Source organism: Dendrobates tinctorius, unplaced genomic scaffold, assembly GCF_039654945.1.
Source record: "Dendrobates tinctorius isolate UK_male_01 unplaced genomic scaffold, ASM3965494v1 ptg000334l, whole genome shotgun sequence".
Taxonomy (NCBI): Eukaryota; Metazoa; Chordata; class Amphibia; order Anura; family Dendrobatidae; genus Dendrobates; species Dendrobates tinctorius.
The window spans coordinates 1,502,674-1,521,499 of NW_027362000.1; the positions used below are offsets into that span (position 1 = coordinate 1,502,674).

At 47.5% G+C, this 18,826-nt stretch overlaps 1 protein-coding gene across 5 annotated transcripts in view; it reads left to right on the forward strand.

The window, feature by feature from the left end:
* KDM3A (lysine demethylase 3A) overlaps positions 1–18,826 on the forward strand; it is a 32,727-nt gene that overhangs the window by 6,048 nt on the left and 7,853 nt on the right. For all 5 annotated transcript variants that reach the window (XM_073562080.1, XM_073562082.1, XM_073562081.1 and 2 more), the window contains 13 exons: positions 3,136–3,291; positions 4,684–4,794; positions 5,559–5,661; positions 5,883–6,007; positions 6,100–6,169; positions 6,251–6,333; positions 6,411–6,563; positions 10,654–10,820; positions 11,241–11,773; positions 11,855–12,056; positions 12,884–13,098; positions 13,173–13,325; positions 13,457–13,552. In XM_073562080.1, the coding sequence (XP_073418181.1) occupies positions 3,136–3,291; positions 4,684–4,794; positions 5,559–5,661; positions 5,883–6,007; positions 6,100–6,169; positions 6,251–6,333; positions 6,411–6,563; positions 10,654–10,820; positions 11,241–11,773; positions 11,855–12,056; positions 12,884–13,098; positions 13,173–13,325; positions 13,457–13,552 (2,167 nt within the window). The remainder of the gene's footprint in view (positions 1–3,135; positions 3,292–4,683; positions 4,795–5,558; positions 5,662–5,882; positions 6,008–6,099; positions 6,170–6,250; positions 6,334–6,410; positions 6,564–10,653; positions 10,821–11,240; positions 11,774–11,854; positions 12,057–12,883; positions 13,099–13,172; positions 13,326–13,456; positions 13,553–18,826) is intronic.

An 18,826-nucleotide genomic window follows, 5' to 3' on the forward strand; every position in this document is an offset into this window, starting at 1 on the left:
CTGACAATGAACAGAATCTGCTTTTACTTTTATCAGTCTTGGAGAATTAGAGGAGCTGAAAAGAAGATGCATTCTAGGGCATTTATGGCATATCACCAGTCTGTAGGATGTTGTTCACCCTACTGGGGCCCCGGCACCCACCGTCAGCCAGACATCTTCCCGTAGAGCCGTCTATGCCTATCCAGCGCTCCTCCAATGACTTACGACCAAGCCATATTTTAGGGGCAGATGTGGCTCCTTGTCCATATGCCATAAATGTAACACCCCAATTAACGATTGATGAACACTTGGCTGAGCAGGCGGATAGTCCCAATAGGGAAAGGGGAATAAGTCGGTGTCTGGCCCTTATTTGTTTCATTACTAAGAGATTTGTGACTGTTTAGACGGCTGGCTAGGCCGGCCATGGTTTACAGGGTACGGGGAGTTTAGATCTGATGACGCTCGTGCTTAGTACATATAAATATTGCTGCCGGTTTCTCCACTCTCGAGACTGTCAAGCTCCTCTCCTGCGGCTGATCACAGGAAGTAATAGCGTGTGCAGCAGATCGTAGATAAGTCACACGCTTGGTTTCTGTTTCCTCTCAAGATAAACCTGTAGTAAAGTTGGTGACTGGATTATGTAACTTGTGGTCGGAGGGCCTCGTATCCTGTGCAGGGGTCCACACTGTGCTGTAGCTGACAGCCTCCAGCACTGACATTTCATGTGGTTCCTCTTTTCCCTAAATTGTCTCTATGATGGTTATTCAAGGTCTGGTCTGATAGTTCAGAGCCACATGATGATGACCTGACCATGCTCCCACAAATATTCAGTCCAGGATCCATCTGTGCTTGATGGAAGAGGTCAGACTGGTTCACCCTTTCTACCACCTCTTCGTGTGTGGTGGGAAATCTCTGGCTGTATTTGGTTAAAAGTAGGTAAAAATGATCCCCTTTGATGGATTTTGGCACAAGGTCATTTTGGAAATTTTGCCTGTCTCGTTCTTGGTGGAATCGCTCGTGCAAGCGATCTTATTGTAGAAGAATATCACCTAGCGAGTCCCCATTACAGTATAGAAGACCATTTTAGGGCAGGATAGGATATGGGTTGAACTAGATGGACTTAAAGTCTTCAACCTTAATAACTATGTATTTTAGGAGAAATGTTCCCCCCTGGGCATGTGATGAGTTAAATCGCCACATCGTGATGAGACGTGTGGTTGGTGGAGTGTTGATGAATTTTCCGTCTGGTACAGGAGATAGGGGAGGACGTCACCCCATTCATAGTCCTTCTGGGCGCCTCCTCCCTGTGCATGTAAACATCGGATCATTAGCCACGTGGTGGCACGTCCCTCCCCTGGTATTAGAGGAGGGCGGTGGTGGTGCCCGCCCTCCGGTGGTAATACAGAGCACACACTTCTGACTACTCCTTTTGTAACCACCTCGCCTTCCATCTGACTCCACAGATCTGCAAGTCTGGTATTTCTGAGCTTTTCTACATCTGGAACCAAGCAACACTTTTTTACATTTATGCAGTGTGTGTATAGTGGGGGAGATGATTAATTGGCAGTTCCGTATCAGGGGTCCCTTATCATAGTGGTCAACATTTCCCACCTATAGATAAGACAGCAGATGACCTAAAGCTTTGCTGGCCATCAGCGGTTTTTTCTGACCCTCTAATGTATGCTCGGCCCAGTCTAGTATGCACGTGCTTAGGACTATTTTCCTAGAGAACCACCGTTTGGATAGACATGGATAGGGTTCAACAGCGGTCCCCTCCACTTTACTCAGATACGTGCACCTTCTATTCGGCCAAGCATGCTTGTTTTCAAGCTACTTAGTTGCTGCAAGTCACCTGGCGGCTGCGTTGGCCATGTTGAAATCCCAACTTGTCTGATCTATCTCTTCCCCCCGGGATAAGTGTGGATAGAATCCCATATATATTACAGTCAATGTTATTTTTTTTCCTGCTGAAAAGAACGACTTCATCCAACCTCTAATATTTGTGGCCAGATTAACATACTCCATACTTATTATAGCCCCCAACATCTGCCTCTTATCACCTTCATTCACATCGGTGTAGTCTAAAAGTCTCATAAGGGAGAAAAAGCACATAACAGACAAGCAGTTTTTAGAATGTCAGTTTGCGCAAAGCAGGGGGGATTCCTCCGTCTGCCGGGCTCCTCCTGGGGGGGGGGGGGGATTCCTCCGTCTGCCGGGCTCCTCCTGGGGGGGGGGGGATTCCTCCGTCTGCCGGGCTCCTCCTGGGGGGGGGGATTCCTCCGTCTGCCGGGCTCCTCCTGGGGGGGGGGATTCCTCCGTCTGCCGGGCTCCTCCTGGGGGGGGGGGATTCCTCCGTCTGCCGGGCTCCTCCTGGGGGGGGGGATTCCTCCGTCTGCCGGGCTCCTCCTGGGGGGGGGGGGATTCCTCCGTCCGCCGTGCTCCTCCTTTGGGGGGGGATTCCTCCGTCTGCCGGGCTCCTCCTGGGGGGGGGGGATTTCCTCCGTCTGCCGGGCTCCTCCTGGGGGGGGGGGGATTTCCTCCGTCTGCCGGGCTCCTCCTGGGGGGGGGGGGGGATTTCCTCCGTCTGCCGGGCTCCTCCTGGGGGGGGGGGGGGGATTTCCTCCGTCTGCCGGGCTCCTCCGGGGGGGGGGGATTTCCTCCGTCTGCCGGGCTCCTTCGGGGGGGGGGGGATTTCCTCCGTCTGCCGGGCTCCTTCGGGGGGGGGGGGGGGGATTTCCTCCGTCTGCCGGGCTCCTTCGGGGGGGGGGGGGGGATTTCCTCCGTCTGCCGGGCTCCTTCGGGGGGGGGGATTTCCTCCGTCTGCCGGGCTCCTTCGGGGGGGGGGGATTTCCTCCGTCTGCCGGGCTCCTTCGGGGGGGGGGGGGGGGGGGGATTCCTCCGTCTGCTGGGCTCCTCTTGCTGTCTGCCCTCCCGTTGTGGGCTATACCTGCATGTGACTGGCACAGATTATAGTCTAGATGCCTGCGATTAACAGCCTTGAAGACGAGGGTGTTATTTTCTGGCTGGGGTCCATTCTGTATGTGGGATGGATGAAAACCGCCCGTGGTGTCCACCCAGCGTTGCCTGTTATCTAATGACTCGCGTACATCGTATGTCGTGTGGTGCCAACCACTCTCATACTTCTCGTGTCTGCAGGTTTGCGTGGAGTTTGAGGATGAGCCATGGGAGAAGAGGACGTGGATCGACGTGTACGGCTCCCAGAGCCAGTTATTTCTGGTGGAGCACATCTTGGCCATCGCAAACCGCAAATGTCCGAGTAACCCGTCTATGTCTGTACTGTGCCCGGCCATGGTGAGTATTGCTGTGTACTGACCTGTATGAATAGAACGAGGGTGGGCACATGTGGCCGCCTCTCTGTTTACAGCCCATTTTTGGCATCGGTGGGAGTCCCAGCTGTTTTATCCTCAAGCTGTCACCACCTGGTGAAGTTGTAGTTGCATATCTCCTTAGACCAATGCAGAAAACGGAGAATTATGGAGGGTCGCGGTGAAGGAGTTTGAGCAATCATCTACGCGCTGTGATAAAACACTCGGTCCAGTCTTGTGGAAACGTCCTGAATGTTCAGACTGCTCACAGCAGGAAGGGAAAGGCAGAAAACTGGCCCGTAAATCCCCAGCTGCTGTCAGATCACAGAATCTGGTCCTGGCAGAGTGAAAAGGACGCAGATTCGGCTGATTCCTGCAGCTCCGGCTCAGAGGCCTTGGCCAAGATAATCGAAACCTGCAGACAGACATGTAAAATAATACAAGAACTATATGCAGCTTTCTACTTCTGGTTGCTCCAGCTCCGCACCCCTGATGATCATCTTCTGATTGCAGTGGTCTCAGACGTCGCTGACAATTGTACTGTATGCAGTCAGTGGCATCGGCTGCAGACGTCGTGTGTATTATATAGGCTGTGAGATGATGATTTTTTTTTTTTTTTTTTATTTGCATCATAAATCTAAAGTTTATCAACTTTGGAAATAGTCTTTATGAGAAACGTGTCACCGTTTTGCTACCGTCATGTCGTTACCTGCTGCTGCTCCTGACATAGATCTTACAGTCCGCAGCTTGTGTCTGCTCTTCTTTATTTCATTTTTAGAGATAACGGCAGGGTGGGGGTAGGAGGAAAGGCACAGCTTATCAGTACGGATAGTGGAAAGCATCCATGTTTTCAGGGAAGGCAGATTGCACAGGCTGTAAAGACGGCACACAGCGCAGTATGTCGAGTGAGGAGGGGGGGATCAGGGATCATACAAGCGGCATATTAAGTCAGGAGCAGAGTGAGGGGGGAAATCGCACAATGCTCCCCATCGTTGTATTCCTCCTGAGAAAGGAAAGTCATTTCAGGATAGAGGCTGTGCTGGCGCACGAGCCAGTGAAGACTGCAGCATCCTGGAATCGCTCGCCTCAGATCTCACAAGTATTTCTGGGAGGGACACATCCTCGAGAAATTCTGAAATTTGGATCGTGCTCCAAACTGCATATGAGGGTGTAGGAATGAAGGTTGTGCTACAGCCCAGTCCTCCTGTTTTCCACGGTGAAGATGTACATATCCATAAAAAGGGAAACCAAATGTTAATTTCACTGTGATGTCTTGATGTTTATGGTCCAAATGTTACAAGTCTGATTAATGATTAGACAGATGTTTCTACTAATGTGTTTTTTTTTTTTTTTTGTTTCTTTCTGTCCTTATCTACAGCAATATAAAGTGTTGATGAGCAAGGTGTCCATGCAGCCCATGACCTGCATACAGTTTCTTGGAGATAAACATAAAGTTTTCTTGAGCGAGGATGCCGTGGAGGCGTTACGGGTAATTGGCCGCCTGCATTTCTAGTGCCCTTTATTAATGAGATGAGGAATCGTATAAACTAACTGGTAAAAACACGTCATCTACTAGACTCGCCTGAACCGGCATCTGCCCAGCTGCACGATGGCAGACAAGTAGAGTTTTCTACGACAATGTAGAGAAATAAGATTTTTCTCAAACTGAGAAAATAAAGCTAAACTTTTTACTCTTAATTAGCCCTGAACTTGTTGTTTTTTTTTTTCTTTAGGGTACATTCACACAGTGCGGTCAAATTATGATGTTCACAGCATCATGTGAATGTACTCTCAGGATGCCTATTACTATGCCTCATGTGTGTATGTACACAGATTGAAAAATTCTGGAGATTTTTTTTTTTCTTTTTTCTCCTATCTTGTTTTCATTTTTTTTTTTTTTTTTTTTTTTTTCCCCCCCCCCCCCCCCCCTCCCTTTTTTTCTTTATTAGTACATTTTGATCAGGCTTTTACGGGCGCAGCTAATAGTTTTTTTTTTTTTTTTTAATTTTTAAGGGGACTAGTACCTGCAGTCATTTTGCTTGCTTGTTCTATGTACTATATAGTGTAATTGTCGTCGTCCGATGAAGCCCGACCTCTGGCTGCACAGGAGGACTATGATGGCAGACACGGCTGCCACTTTTACAGACTGGTGTCGGCCATGTAACGCTCACACAGACCCCAGTGCTGATGTACTACAGAGGAGTGGAGGTCCTCAAGTCCCGCCATGAGCTGACTGTCGTCTTCTTATTACAGGATCGGGAGAGCTTGAAACAATTTATGCACGGAAATCGCACGTTTAACAAGGCCTTCCAGGAGCTGATAACGAAGAGCGTAGATGAAAATCGCATACTGCAGGGTGAGTTCACATGGTTTTCTGCTACATTATTGGGGCTTCTTGGGTAACCCACGGCTTACATGGGTCTGCCAATACATTTCATCCTTGCATTACAATGGCAGCCTTTTTATTTCACTTGCTTGGCTTCAGCCCATACCGCTTGTATATAGCCATAGAATAGAAACGGTAGACCGTGTAGCATCCGTATATATCACCCATTTTATTTTTTTTCTTTTATAAAGGTGCCAAAAATGTAGTTGGCTCGTCTATAAAAGTGTATAGCATGAAAGATGGGTATCAGTGGTTCAACGCGACGGTAGTGAATACGAACACAACCACCCGGACGCTGCAGATAAAGTGTGAAGAGGTGAGAATCCAGCCGTGCCTTACTGTGGCTTCGGAAAAATTGCGAATCGCCAGTATCGTTGCGTTGCATTTATTACCTGTGTCCTCCATTAGGTTCCCAATCTAAAGATTATTGATCCAGCCCTTATTCACGTGGAGCTGTTCCATAACTTCATTGAGAAAGGTAAAGATCTCCTCAACTAATGTAAGATGTCACGCCGGTGTCGTGTATCAGGTATACTTGCTGACGACTCGCCTATTTTAGCTCCAGTAAAGGTGAAACCTACAAAAAGGCGGAGTGAAGGTGGGATGCTGAAAAGGGAGGCGAAACAGAATAAAGTGGAGAAGGTAGGTGACCTCATAGAAACCACTCGTGTTTGCACGTGTGTCCACAGATTGTCATGTCTATCGTGCCCTCATTTTAGGCACCGGCTAAGGACACGAAGAAGCCGAGCTTCCTTACCTACTCCAGAGATGACGGGAAGACGCTGGTAGTGGTGGACAACCCAAAGTCCTCAGGGAAACCTCTTAAGAATCTCACGAAAGCGTCACCGAAAAGTGAAAAAGCAGAGCAATCGGTGAGTGCATGTCACCGGCATACACTATAGGGATGGAAGAGGTCCGATCAATACCTTCTAAGCTATTGTCTAGGACTGGACTGCCTTCCAGGATGGTCAGCTTTTTTTTTTTTTCCTAAAACAGACAATCTTTCTCTGAATTGTGTAGTTAATAAAGTGATGATCTTATGTATATGGTTTAGTTTCTTTTGTTGGCTCATTGCTTTGTCTATGTTGATATTGGGACTCCGATACGGTGTACAAAGTATTAGTTTACTTGGCATGGGTCCTTGGATCATTTGTTGGTTTCTAAGAACACCGTTTTGCTTGACTTTTAATTATATGATCACTTAAGGAAGAGAGGGAGGAATTGCTTGTGAGCTTTATTTTCTTCTTTCTTAGATGTTCAGTGGAATCCGCCATGAAGATTTTTTTTATTGTTGAATTGTCTTGAGAGTATTGTGCTGTTCAGTAATTAAGCCGATATTATATATTTTTTTCAAATTCAAGTTTTTATTTTTGTATTTAGAAAGTACAAGAAAATACAATACAAATAGTACAGGGGGTAAAATACAACTATAAATCTATGCATAACTACAGTACATTGGGGGTATAGGGAGGATTTTCCATTAATATCCCAATCAAGCGTGTGTTTTTCCATATGAAAGATAAAGCGAGAGAGGGAGCGGACTGTGGCAGACCACACAACAATCAATAGAGTGCGATTTATGAACATCCCGGATAATGATAGTCGGGGTCTTAGATGGTAGTAGTCAAGAGTTTTGGAAAGCCTTCCAGTCTCTCCAAGACACACAGTATCTATGAACATTAGCCGGTGAGAGGGCAGTCAGATGCCCCATCTCATTAAGGAGAGAAATCTCCGCAAACCAGTCCTCCACAGTGGGCGGAGTAGTGCTTTTCCAGTGCCTTGGAATGACCTTCTTAGGTAGGCTATTGGCGACCTTTTATACAAGCGTTTACCTATTGGTGACATTGATAGGAGGAGGGCTTTCTGGCGTATTGGGGATGGTCAGACCTTTTATTTTCTCAATCAAGGGAACCACCTTTGCCCAAAATGTATTTATTATAAGGCACCCCCAACCATATGTGTGACATTGTCCTCTCTCCACATCGCCAACATCTGTCTGAGACCACTGGGTACCATCTAGAGATAATTTTGAAGGAGGTTTCCTGAGCTTTGGACCCTGTTGAGATTTTATGTATTAAGAAGAAACACTTATCCAAATGTAAATCAGCGAAGGACTTCCCGAGTTCAGTAGTCAGAATTAACCTTCGGGGAAGCAGCTCTTCCCTGTAGTGAGTCGTTGAGGGGGAGCAGCAAAGTATTGGAGACGACACAAGAAAAAGAATATCTGATTGGATTTGTTTAAACCGAGAAATCTATTTGCAGATAGGTCTGGTGGGAAATTCGGATTATCTGAAATCGGGAGCAAAGGGCCCTGGGGGTCGATTAAGGATAAGCTTTTTTTATGGGATCTCAAAGCCAGAACAGTAATGTAGGTTGTATATGACATGAGGCCAGGAGAGGGAACAGTTAAATGAGCACACCATGGGAGAGTGGGTAAGAGCTTTAGGACAAATGGAATGAGCTAGTCTGACCCATAGTTTCCCCTCCAAATGATGGAAGAAGTCCAGGACTCTAGTGTGTACTGCTGCCATGTAAATACTTAATACAATCCGGAAGGCTAAGGCCCCCCCTTGTTTGTGTCTGATCAGAACTTCTCCACGAATACGTGGGACGCCCACTTGCCCAAATAGATCTGCAAAAGATAGTACGCAGCCTTTTCCAAAAAATTGTAGGGAATTGCCATGGAACGGTTTGAAAGAGGTATAAGAGTTTAGGTAAAACGTTCATTTTTAGAATATTTATTCTGCCGAACCAGGAAAAATCTTTCACCGTCCAAGAATTAAGAGGCCCAGAGTTAAGATCAAATAGACGGGAGAGGTTTTTATGAATACGAATTCCTATGTATTTAATGCCCTGTGAGGGCCAGGTAAAGGGGAAAATTGGACTGGATGGAATCTTGTGTGGATTTGGGGAGGGTATCACTGAGTGCCCCTGACTTAGCTGCGTTGACTTTAAAACTTGACCATGTGCCAAAGTGATCTATTTCAGCTATAACAGCAGGGATGGATATACAGTACAGCTCTGGCAAAAAATTAAGAGACCACTGCACAGTTTTATAAAAATCAGCTTCTCTCCATGTCTGACAGCCATTCCATTCCAGTGTCAGTGGAACTCCAACCAGAGTACACCTCATTCTACTTAATGTGCTTCTGATTAGGTGATCACTTGAACCAAATCTTATTTAATGAAGGAAAGTATAAAAAAAAAACCCTGCTGTGGTGTTCACAAGCCTCTTGCAATAGGACAAGCTGGATGGTAAAACAAGTGCTAGTAGTATCCAAAAAGTAATAGGAATGAAAAAGTAACTTTTTACCATGCCAAAGGAGTTGAAAAGAAAAGTCTTGAATGAGGAAAAGAAGGGATAAATTCTGGCTTTACTAGCAGAGGGATACAGTGAGTGTCATGTTGCCTCTATCCTTAAACTTTCTAAGATGGCAGTCCATTACAACAAGGTCAAGCAGCAGACATTGGGGACAGCAAAGCTACAGACCGGCAGAGAGCAAAAATGACTCCACTGACTGGGATGACCGTCATCTTATTCGAATGTCACTCAGCAACCGCAGGATGACATCAAGTGACCTACAAAAGGAATGGCAAATGGCGGCTGGGGTGAAGTGCATGGCAAGAACAGTTCGTAACAGGCTCCTAGAGGCAGGGCTCAAGTCATGTAAAGCTGGAAAAAAGCCTTTCATCAATGAGAAGCAAAGAAGAGCCAGGCTGAAGTTTGCCAAAGACCATAAAGATTGGACCATAGAGGACTGCAGTAAGGTAACCTTGTCTGAGTCTAATGGTTAGATGGAGACCTGGAGAGGCGTAGAAGCCACAGTGTCTTGCACCCACCGGTGATGATCTGGGGATGCTTCAGCAAGGCTGGAATTGGGCAGGCTAATCTTTGTGAAGGACGTATGAATCAAGCCGCATACAAGGTTATCCTGGAAAAACAGTTGATTCCTTCTGCTCAGGCAATGTTCCCCAACTCTGAAGACTGGTTTTTCCAGCAGGACAATGCACCATGCCATCAGCTAGGTCAATCAATGTGTGGATGAAGGTCCACCACATCAAATCCCTGTCATGGCCAGCCCAATCTCCAGACCTGAACCCCATTGAAAACCTCTGGAATGTAATCAAGAGGAAGATGGATAGTCACAAGCCATCAAACAAAGAGAACTGCTTAAATTTTTGTACCAGGAGTGGCATAAGGTCACCCAAAAGCAGTGAGAGACTGGTGGAAAGCAGCCAAGACGCATGAAAGCTGTGACTAACAATCATGGTTATTCCACAAAATATTGATTTCTGAACTCTTCCTGAGATAAAACATTAGTATTGTTGTTTCTAAAGGATTATGAACTTGTTTTCTTAGCATTATTTGAGGTCTGCAAGCCGGCATTTTTTTGCTATTTTGACCATTTCTCATTTTCTGGAAATTAAATACAAAATTTATTGCTTGGAAATTCGAAGACGTCAGTAGTTTATAGAATAAAAGAGCAACTTACATTTTACTCAAAATATACCTATAAAGAGAAAAATCAGACAAACTGAACATTTTGCAGTGGTCTCTTCAGTTTTTGCCAGAGCTGTATGTGGTTGAGTAATATATATAGCAGGACATCAAAAGCAAATGTGGAGCGTTTGTACTCTGTGTCTCCCACCTTGATATCGGGGTTATCACAGATTGAGAGCAGGTGCTCCATCACTAGGATGTATAAGAGGAGGGACAGGAGACATCCCTGCCTTGTTCCATTGGTTATTATGAAAGGTGATGATATTGTTCTATTTATCGTCAGCCTAGCTGATGGATTGCAATACAGGGCCATGATTTTGGCTATGAAAGGGTCCCCTACCCCAAGCTTTTTAAGAGAGTAATATATGGCGTACCAGGAGATTATCGAGCGCCTTCTCAGCGTCTAATGTTCTCTTTTTTTTTTTTTTTTTTTTTTTAATTATTATTATTATTATTAATAGACTGCATCAAATCCGGCACCCAAGCAGTCAGTGCCGGTTGGATTTGGAGAAGCCTTGCTGGGATGTACCGCCACTACGCCTTCCAGCCCAAACCAATCCTCCCGGGCGACTCCACCCCAGGCAAACTCTCCACCAAGCTTTGGGGCTTCAACACCAACACCTCCAGGGTAAAACTATTCAAAAGTCTGAAATAAAAAGAAAATAATAATTTTGGTGCAAAGATTTTATATTTAAGGTTTTATGTTTCCACTTTGTTAAAAGTGATCTCCAAAAGCTTTTATACTTGGCTCCTTTGCCTTGCTCTGGACTCCTGTGTTTCGGCTGGAGCAGTGACTTCATGTCTTCAGCGCTGCAGGCAATCACCGAGCTTAGCGGCTTGGCTGCAGCAGTGATGCGCTCTGTTAACGTGAGATTTACAGAATCATTTGCTCTTTTTTCTTTTGTTGGGTATATAAAAGCATTTGGAGTCCTCTTATTATGGGAAAATCGCAATCCTATAAAATAGTTTGAAACAGAATCAGATCTGAATCTTTTATATCCTAAAAATACTCATAATAATCTGAAATGATACCTCCTTCTCCGTTCAGGAAATGTTCTCAAAACTTGCCAAGCGAGACGTCCTCCATTCTGAATGGTGACGGGAAGGAGGAAGAGGAGAACTTATTCCTCAGCGCTGCAATGGCGCAGGGCAAGGGGCTCGGATTTGGCCTGACTGATAAGTCCACCGCCGGTGCTTTTTCCTCGGGGGCAGGCTTTTCATCTTGGTCCAGCCAGGCGAACAGTGATAACGGGCAAAAAGCACAAAACCTCTTTGCGGCCTTTACAAAACCCTCAACCGTGTTCCCCAAGGGCTTTGAGTTTTCCGTGGAACGCTTTCCTGACAAAAACACCTTGACTGTGAAGGACTCCCCGCGGTTGGGAAGCTCCGAGGCTTGTAAAAACCTAGTGCACCAACCGCCAGGTGTATTCAGTGCGGCCCCAGCGACTGAGAACAAAACCATCATTCATCCGCCGCTTGTGAAAAGTGAATTCAAGGCTAAACCGCAGAACATCATTCCTGGTCAGAAAGCACTAAAAATGGAGGTCTCTCCCCACAAGAGTCCCATTAAAAGTGACGGCGGTGAGTAGTAGGCAGAAGAGGAGTGACCGCAGTGCTCGGTGTCTGTGCTATTGGGTTTCTAATTTGAGTTTATCTTTCTAGTCACTTACCCCAGATCTATATTGCTGGACCCTCAGAAGCTGAAACGGCTCCAATCAAGCGGCAACTGCTTTGTCCAGGATGGCTCCTGCAACGACATCGCCCCACACCTACACAAATGCCGAGAATGCCGCCTGGACCGGTTCGGACGGAGCAAGGAACAGCGGGATGCTGCGGTCTTCTGCCGCTTCTTTCACTTCCGGAGGTGAGTGTCGCGACACCTTGTTTTGATTCGGTGCCATTGTTGTTTTCTGAGAGTTGCAAGAAAATTAGATCATTGTCTTGTTGAATGTGGAAACTTAAAGTGGTCGTCCAACTTATGAAAAGTCATCCAGTCGGTGGCCAACAGCGTTCACATGCTGTGCCTCTGGCCTCACCACTCAGGAGTGGGACACATGAAGCCAGTAGCAAAGCACGTGGATGATGAGGCTACTGACTGGCAGCAGCTAAGTGCGAGGACCACCAAAGCATTGGCATGGGGGATGGAGGATCCATTGTATTTCTTTCTGTATCTTGCAACTTTTTGTTGGAAAATCCCTTTAAATTGAAAGCCTAAGGGTATGTGCACACGGTGCGAATTTGGCCGCGCCGATTTTGTAAAATCTGCAGGTCAAAAGACCTGCGGATTTCTCTGCGGTTCTGCCCTGCGGTTTTTCATCTCCTCAATGGAGGAGATGGCAAACCGCAGTGGAATCCGCAGAAAGAATTGACATGTCAATTCTTTCTGCGGTTTCAAAACCGCAGAAAAAACGTGTGGAAAAATCTGCACCGTCTGCACTGCGGTTTTCGTTTTCCATAGGCTATAAAGGTACTGTACACCGCAGTAAAAACTGCTGCGGTTCCGCAGCAGAATCCGCAGCGTGTGCACACCCTAAAATTCTGCCTACCTGCAGCCACCCCTAGAGGGAGCGTTTTGCCTTCAGTATGTAGTCAGCTCCTACACTCCCTCTAGTGGCGTCTACAGGTGGGACATTCTGCCAGTCTTTTACAGCTGACGTCTGTTCACACATGACACACTTTTCTCGTCCCCAGGTTGCACTTCAATAAGCATGGATTACTGCGTGAAGGAGGTTTCCTGACCCCCAGTAAATACGACGCCGAAGCAATAAACCTGTGGCTTCCCTTGATAACCAACGTTGTAGATTTGGACCTCGACACGGCCAAGTACATCCTAGCGAACATCGGAGACCACTTCTGCAAGCTTGTGATGTCCGAAAAAGAGGTTATGGCTTCTGTAGATCCTCAAAGTAAGAAAAAAAGACGAAAACGATGCAGAATTTCTGTATAGGTCTCGTCCACTTAACCTATCTGTCCTCTGCAGAGCAAGTGGCCTGGAAACGTGCTGTGCGCGGCGTGCGGGAGATGTGCGATGTCTGTGACACAACCATCTTCAACCTCCATTGGGTTTGTCCCAAGTGCGGCTTTGGGGTGTGCGTGGACTGTCACCGGATGAAGAAGAAGAGCCTGAGCAGTGGTGAGTGCTGTGCTGTAAAATTCTGCGTTGTCACTCGTTTTATCCTTTTACTCTTCCTTTACCGTTTTGTACCGTTTATAGTTGCTGCTGCTGTTGAATTAAGGGATTTTTTTTCCCATTTTTTAATAAAGGCAATGATGAAGCGGATTTTGCATGGCTGAAATGTTGCAAAGGGCAACTGCACGAGCCTGACAACTTAATGCCGACCCAGATCGTACCGGGGAAAGGTAAGTGATCCTCACGTATACGGCTTCGAACTTCCATTCCCCATGAAATAATAAAGCTCGAGCATCTTTACTCAGAACTCTGTATTGTTCTGTCCCTCTGTTATTCTTCTAGAAAATGTATAAAGATTTGACAACTGTTGTGTGTTAACCGTTGTGGTGTCACAATCCATTCGGATTGTGTTACCAAGCAGGGCTCCCTTTTATTACGCCATTGGGAATAACAGGAACGGGGCAATATATAAGTCTCTATACAGGGGAAATAATGGAGGATGGGCACAATGTGTAGGTCACTATTCAGGGGGAATAATGGAGGATCGGCACTATGTGGTGTAGGTCTCTATTCAGGGGGAATAATGGAGGATGGGCACAATGTGAAGGTCTCTATTCAGGGTGAATAATGGAGGATGGGCACAATGTGTAGGTCACTTCAGGGGGAATAATGGAGGATGGGCACAATGTGTAGGTCACTATTCAGGGGGAATAATGGAGGATGGGCAACAATGTGTAGGTTAGTGTAATGACAAAAAAAAAAAATTTTATGAAACCATGTGCAATGGAGGAACTTTTATGGGTTATTTAAGAATAAGTATTGCTTTTTTTGTTTTTTAAAAAAAGTTCCCCCTTTCATTCAAATGAAATAAGGCAAAAATTGTTTTTTCCCCCCAAAAAAGGAAATGCAATTTTGCATTATTGAAACGATAATAGTAATAACTAAGCAACTTTTATTATTCGTTTTTTAACAAATACGGTATAAAACAGTTAATTATAAGTACAATATGTACAAAAGAAGTGTTTAAAAATTATTTTTTCCTATGAATTTTAGATTCAAAAATTCAATTTGTTTCGATTTCGCATGTAGTTCCTCCATCAGTTTTACAGCACGTTCAGCATGTTAGATCTGGGAATGTCAATTAATGACTCCTCGACCAACCAGTGCGCCTTCAAACACTTAATTGCCGCCTTCTTCTGCCTTCGCCGTTTCTCGCTGTTGAACAGAAAACTGAAGTTTCCAAGAATTTGGCAGTTCGTTGCATCCGCGTGAGATTGGAGAGCTTTTCAACATATGGAATACTTGGATCCCTTTTATGTTGAGAATAGGAGGACAGATTCCTCGTCCAGATAGACCTGTTTGCCTTTACACTGTTGCTGGAATTTCTAGAAGACATTTTCTGAATGACCTGTCCTGCACTTCTTGATCGTAAAACTTTAAGCTTTGCACTGAAAATGAAAAGATAATACTAAATTACAAAATATTTTTAAATATTCCAGAATGTTCTAGATGTGAATAAAATACCACTTTTTGTTACAACTTAGAAAGATATTTTCTTTATAGATTTAAATTAAAACACGAAAAATCTTTTTTTTGAAATGAAAAAGAGGGGGAACTTACTCTGTCGCCTAATTGGGGGACACAGAACCTTGGGTGTTATGCTGCTGTCCACTAGGAGGCGACACTATGCATAATCTGAAAAAGATTAACTTTGGCTCCTCCTCTGCAGTATACACCCCTGGACGGCGTCAGCCTTCTCCAGTTTTTGCTTAGTGTCGCAAGGAGGCACACCTTTTTTCTTCCGTTTTTTTCCTTTTTTTCACAGAAATACAGATGAAGAAAAGTGGGTCTCCAGCGAGACTCCCGGCATGGCTCCCTCCTCGGTCCCCTATTAGGGGTACCCGGTTGAGGTCGAGGTGGTTTTTTTCCCCATGTCGCTCCCTCCCCAGTCCCTCGGGTCCTGGTTCGAGGTCGAGACCCCCCTCCTTCCCCAACCCCTTTAAGGGGTCTGGGTTGAGGTTGAGGCGAGGATGAAGACCCCCTGACGGTGACAGACGCACCCTCCCTAATCCCCCCACAGGGGGTATTAGGTTGAGACGCTTCAGGTAGGGTCGGAGATCAGGCGGCATTTCGCAGCTTCCAGGGACCCCAGGCTGGCTGAGGGATCCTGTTGGGGCCGGAGGAGGGTGCAGACTGGATGGCACAGCAGAGACAGGGCTTTTCTGCGTCCCTGTCTCTGCAACAGCAGCGGCTCCATAGCGCTTCATGGGCACCCCATACAAAAACCGCTACCCCCACCGCTATCCAGTCGACCACTCTGGGGGGGTCTGGTACAAATCCCCCCCCCCCCCCCCCGGACTACCGCGCCGCTCTGGAGCCCTCCTGGGCATCAGGCTTCTAATTTAGGCCGCGGCTTCGGCCTAGCCGAAGCCGCCGCCTTTTCCCCGCCCTCCGGATGACCAAAATGACACGCTGGAGTGTCATAGAAGGGGCGGATTGAGGCAGAAAGGGCGCGTTTTTACACAGCCCAGCGCGCCCTTTTCAGCTCTCCTCAGAGCCCCGGTGGCCATTTTTTCTGGATGAGATCCAGGAGAGGAGCATCACAGCGGTCTCCGGGGGGCACAGAACTTGGATCTGTCGGCGCTGGACCTAGGGGCACACTGGTGGGGTAAGCTCACAGCTGGGTTCTCATTACTCAGCTGTGAATCTATACTTCCTATAAGGCTTTCTGTGGGTTCCCTCTGCGTAGCCACCCCTGTACGATCCCTTATAGCCAGCCTCTGTGCACTATGCCGGGCTCAAGGAAGAGATCCAGGCAGGAATGTTTCTATGCATTCTGCACAGCCTGCAAAGCCACGCTCCCTAGTGGCAGCACGTATCCGCACTGCCGGGACTGCATCCAGAACTCTGGGTCAGAACCCCAGGGAGTCCCTACTGACGCTTCAGTGTCACAGGCCACGCCGGAATGGGCAACTCAGATGTCTCAGTCTATGTCACAGTCCATAGACAACCTAACTGCTACATTACTGCAAGCTCTGCAGAGTCGGGCCCCGGCTATGGACGGTACACAGCAAACGGACAGCTTGTCTCAGGAACATGCTGCTTCCGACTCTCACAGTCGTAAGCGGACCCACAGGTCTCGATCACCTAAGTCGTACTATAGCACAAGGTCGTCCCCCTCTAGGGAGAGACAGCGTCATTCCAGGTCTCCTGGGCAGTCCCCTGCCACAGACAGACAGTGCAATTTACCACAGGGATCCCCCATCACAGAAGACCCCCGCCCCAGGTCGCCCTCCAGGGATCACCTTAGCGAGGCACAGGATTCGGAGGGCATCTGTGACTCCGACTCAGATAATGAAACGGTCAGGTCCGTGGTACCTTCTCCCCCTAGCAATACAGCGCTAGTTGAGGACATAATTTCTGCCATTCATCGGGTGCTAAAAATTCCAGAGTCGCCCCCGGAAGTCCCAGAACATAGGATTTGCTTCGAAAGTGTTCAAAAACCACCTAAGGTCTTCCCTAATCACGATGAGTTTGAGAAAATACTTACCAAACAGTTTGCGCAGCCTGACAAAAAATTCGCTAATCGCAAATATTTGGAAGCGAAGTACCCTTTCCCACAGACACCAAACAATGGACAGATCCACCTGAAGTGGACCCTCCGGTTTCTAGGCTAGCAGCGCAGACTTTACTCTCTCTGCCGGATAGCTCAACCCTCAGGGACGCAGCAGACCGGCAAGTAGAACGCATGGCTCGTTCTATTTTCGAAGCGGCAGGCGCCTCTCTGGGCCCTGCATTTGCTTCAGTTTGGGCATCCAAGGCCATCCTGGCTTGGGCCAAAAAACTACAGGAGGGTCTTCAGGCTTCAAATCCTGAACTCTCGGACCAAGCGGTCCAGATGGCAGTGGTAGCAGACTACATGATTCATGCAGCCCTGGATTCCGCCAGAGGTGTAGCGGGAATAGCATCAAACGCCATCACGATCCGACGCATCCTCTGGCTGCAAGAATGGAAAGCGGATGCGGCCTTAAAGAATTCCCTCACGCGACTTCCGTATTTTACTGGAAGACTTTTCGGCGAAAAGTTGGACACCATGATAGCCAATGCCACTGGGGGTAAGAGTACCTCTCTCCCTCAACTAAAACCGAAACGCACGTTTAAACGAAGAAACCAGACACGATTCCGATCCTTTCGGAATTCCTCAGGCTGGTCCGTTTCGCGCCCAGTGCAAAACCGCAACCGTTCTCCACGCAGAGACAACCCACGGACTCAGCAGCGACCGGACAGGGCTTGGCAGTCGAAAGCAGGCCAAGCGAAACCCAAGGGAGGAAAACCTCAGAACTTCACTTCATAATGACTCGAGACCTCCGGAAGACACCCCACCAGTAGGCGGCCGACTTTTACTCTTTCAGCAAGTCTGGCTGCCTATTACAGAAGACAGGTGAGTCAGGGAAATAGTGTCTTCCGGATACAAGATAGAGTTCACTTCCGTTCCACCGAACCGGTTCTTCCTTTCTGTTCCTCCAACACCACCAGAAAAGGCTCGTGTTTTCCACCAAGCGGTTTCCTCTCTCCTTCAATCAGGAGTTGTGGTGCCGGTTCCCGCGAACGAGAGATTCCGAGGATTCTACTCAAATTTGTTCGTAGTCCCCAAGAAAGGAGGCGGCGTCCGACCCATACTGGACCTAAAACAGCTCAACAATTACGTACGGGTCCGTCATTTCCGCATGGAGTCCCTCCGGTCCATCATTGCATCCATGGAGCAGGGAGAATACCTCGCCTCCATAGACATACAGGATGCGTATCTCCACATACCAATTGCTCCTGCCCACCAAAGGTTTCTCAGGTTCGCGGTCAACCAAAACCACTACCAGTTTGTCGCACTTCCGTTCGGACTCGCCACGGCTCCAAGAACGTTCACCAAAGTCATGGCGGCCACCATGGACGTCCTGCACTCAAGAGGCATCCTAGTCGTCCCGTACCTGGACGACGACCTCGTCAAGTCTCCCACTTTCAAAGACTGCGAGGTCAGTGTCTCAATCACTCTAGACACTCTGAGTCGCCTGGGATGGCTAGTCAACCTACAGAAATCGTCGACCATCCCAACTCGGACTCCCTAACATTCCTGGGAATGGTATTCGACACTGCCAGGGGCCTGGTGCTCCTTCCCAAGGATAAGACACTGGCCATCCGTCTGGGAGTTCGCACACTCCTTCGCAGTCCTCCTCGATCTCTCCGGTTTGCCATGAGAGTCTTCGGCCGGATGGCAGCAGCAATAGAGGCAGTGCCATTTGCCCAGTTTCACCTCAGGGTCCTTCAACTAGCCATGCTCAGATCTTGGGACAGGAACCCCTTCTCCCTCGACAGGGAGTTCAGGTTGACGTCATCAACCAGGAGGTCCCTGCATTGGTGGCTCAAACCAACCTCGCTTACACGAGGGAAGCCATTCCTCTCAAGACAATGGAAGATCCTGACTACCGATGCAAGCCTGACAGGCTGGGGGG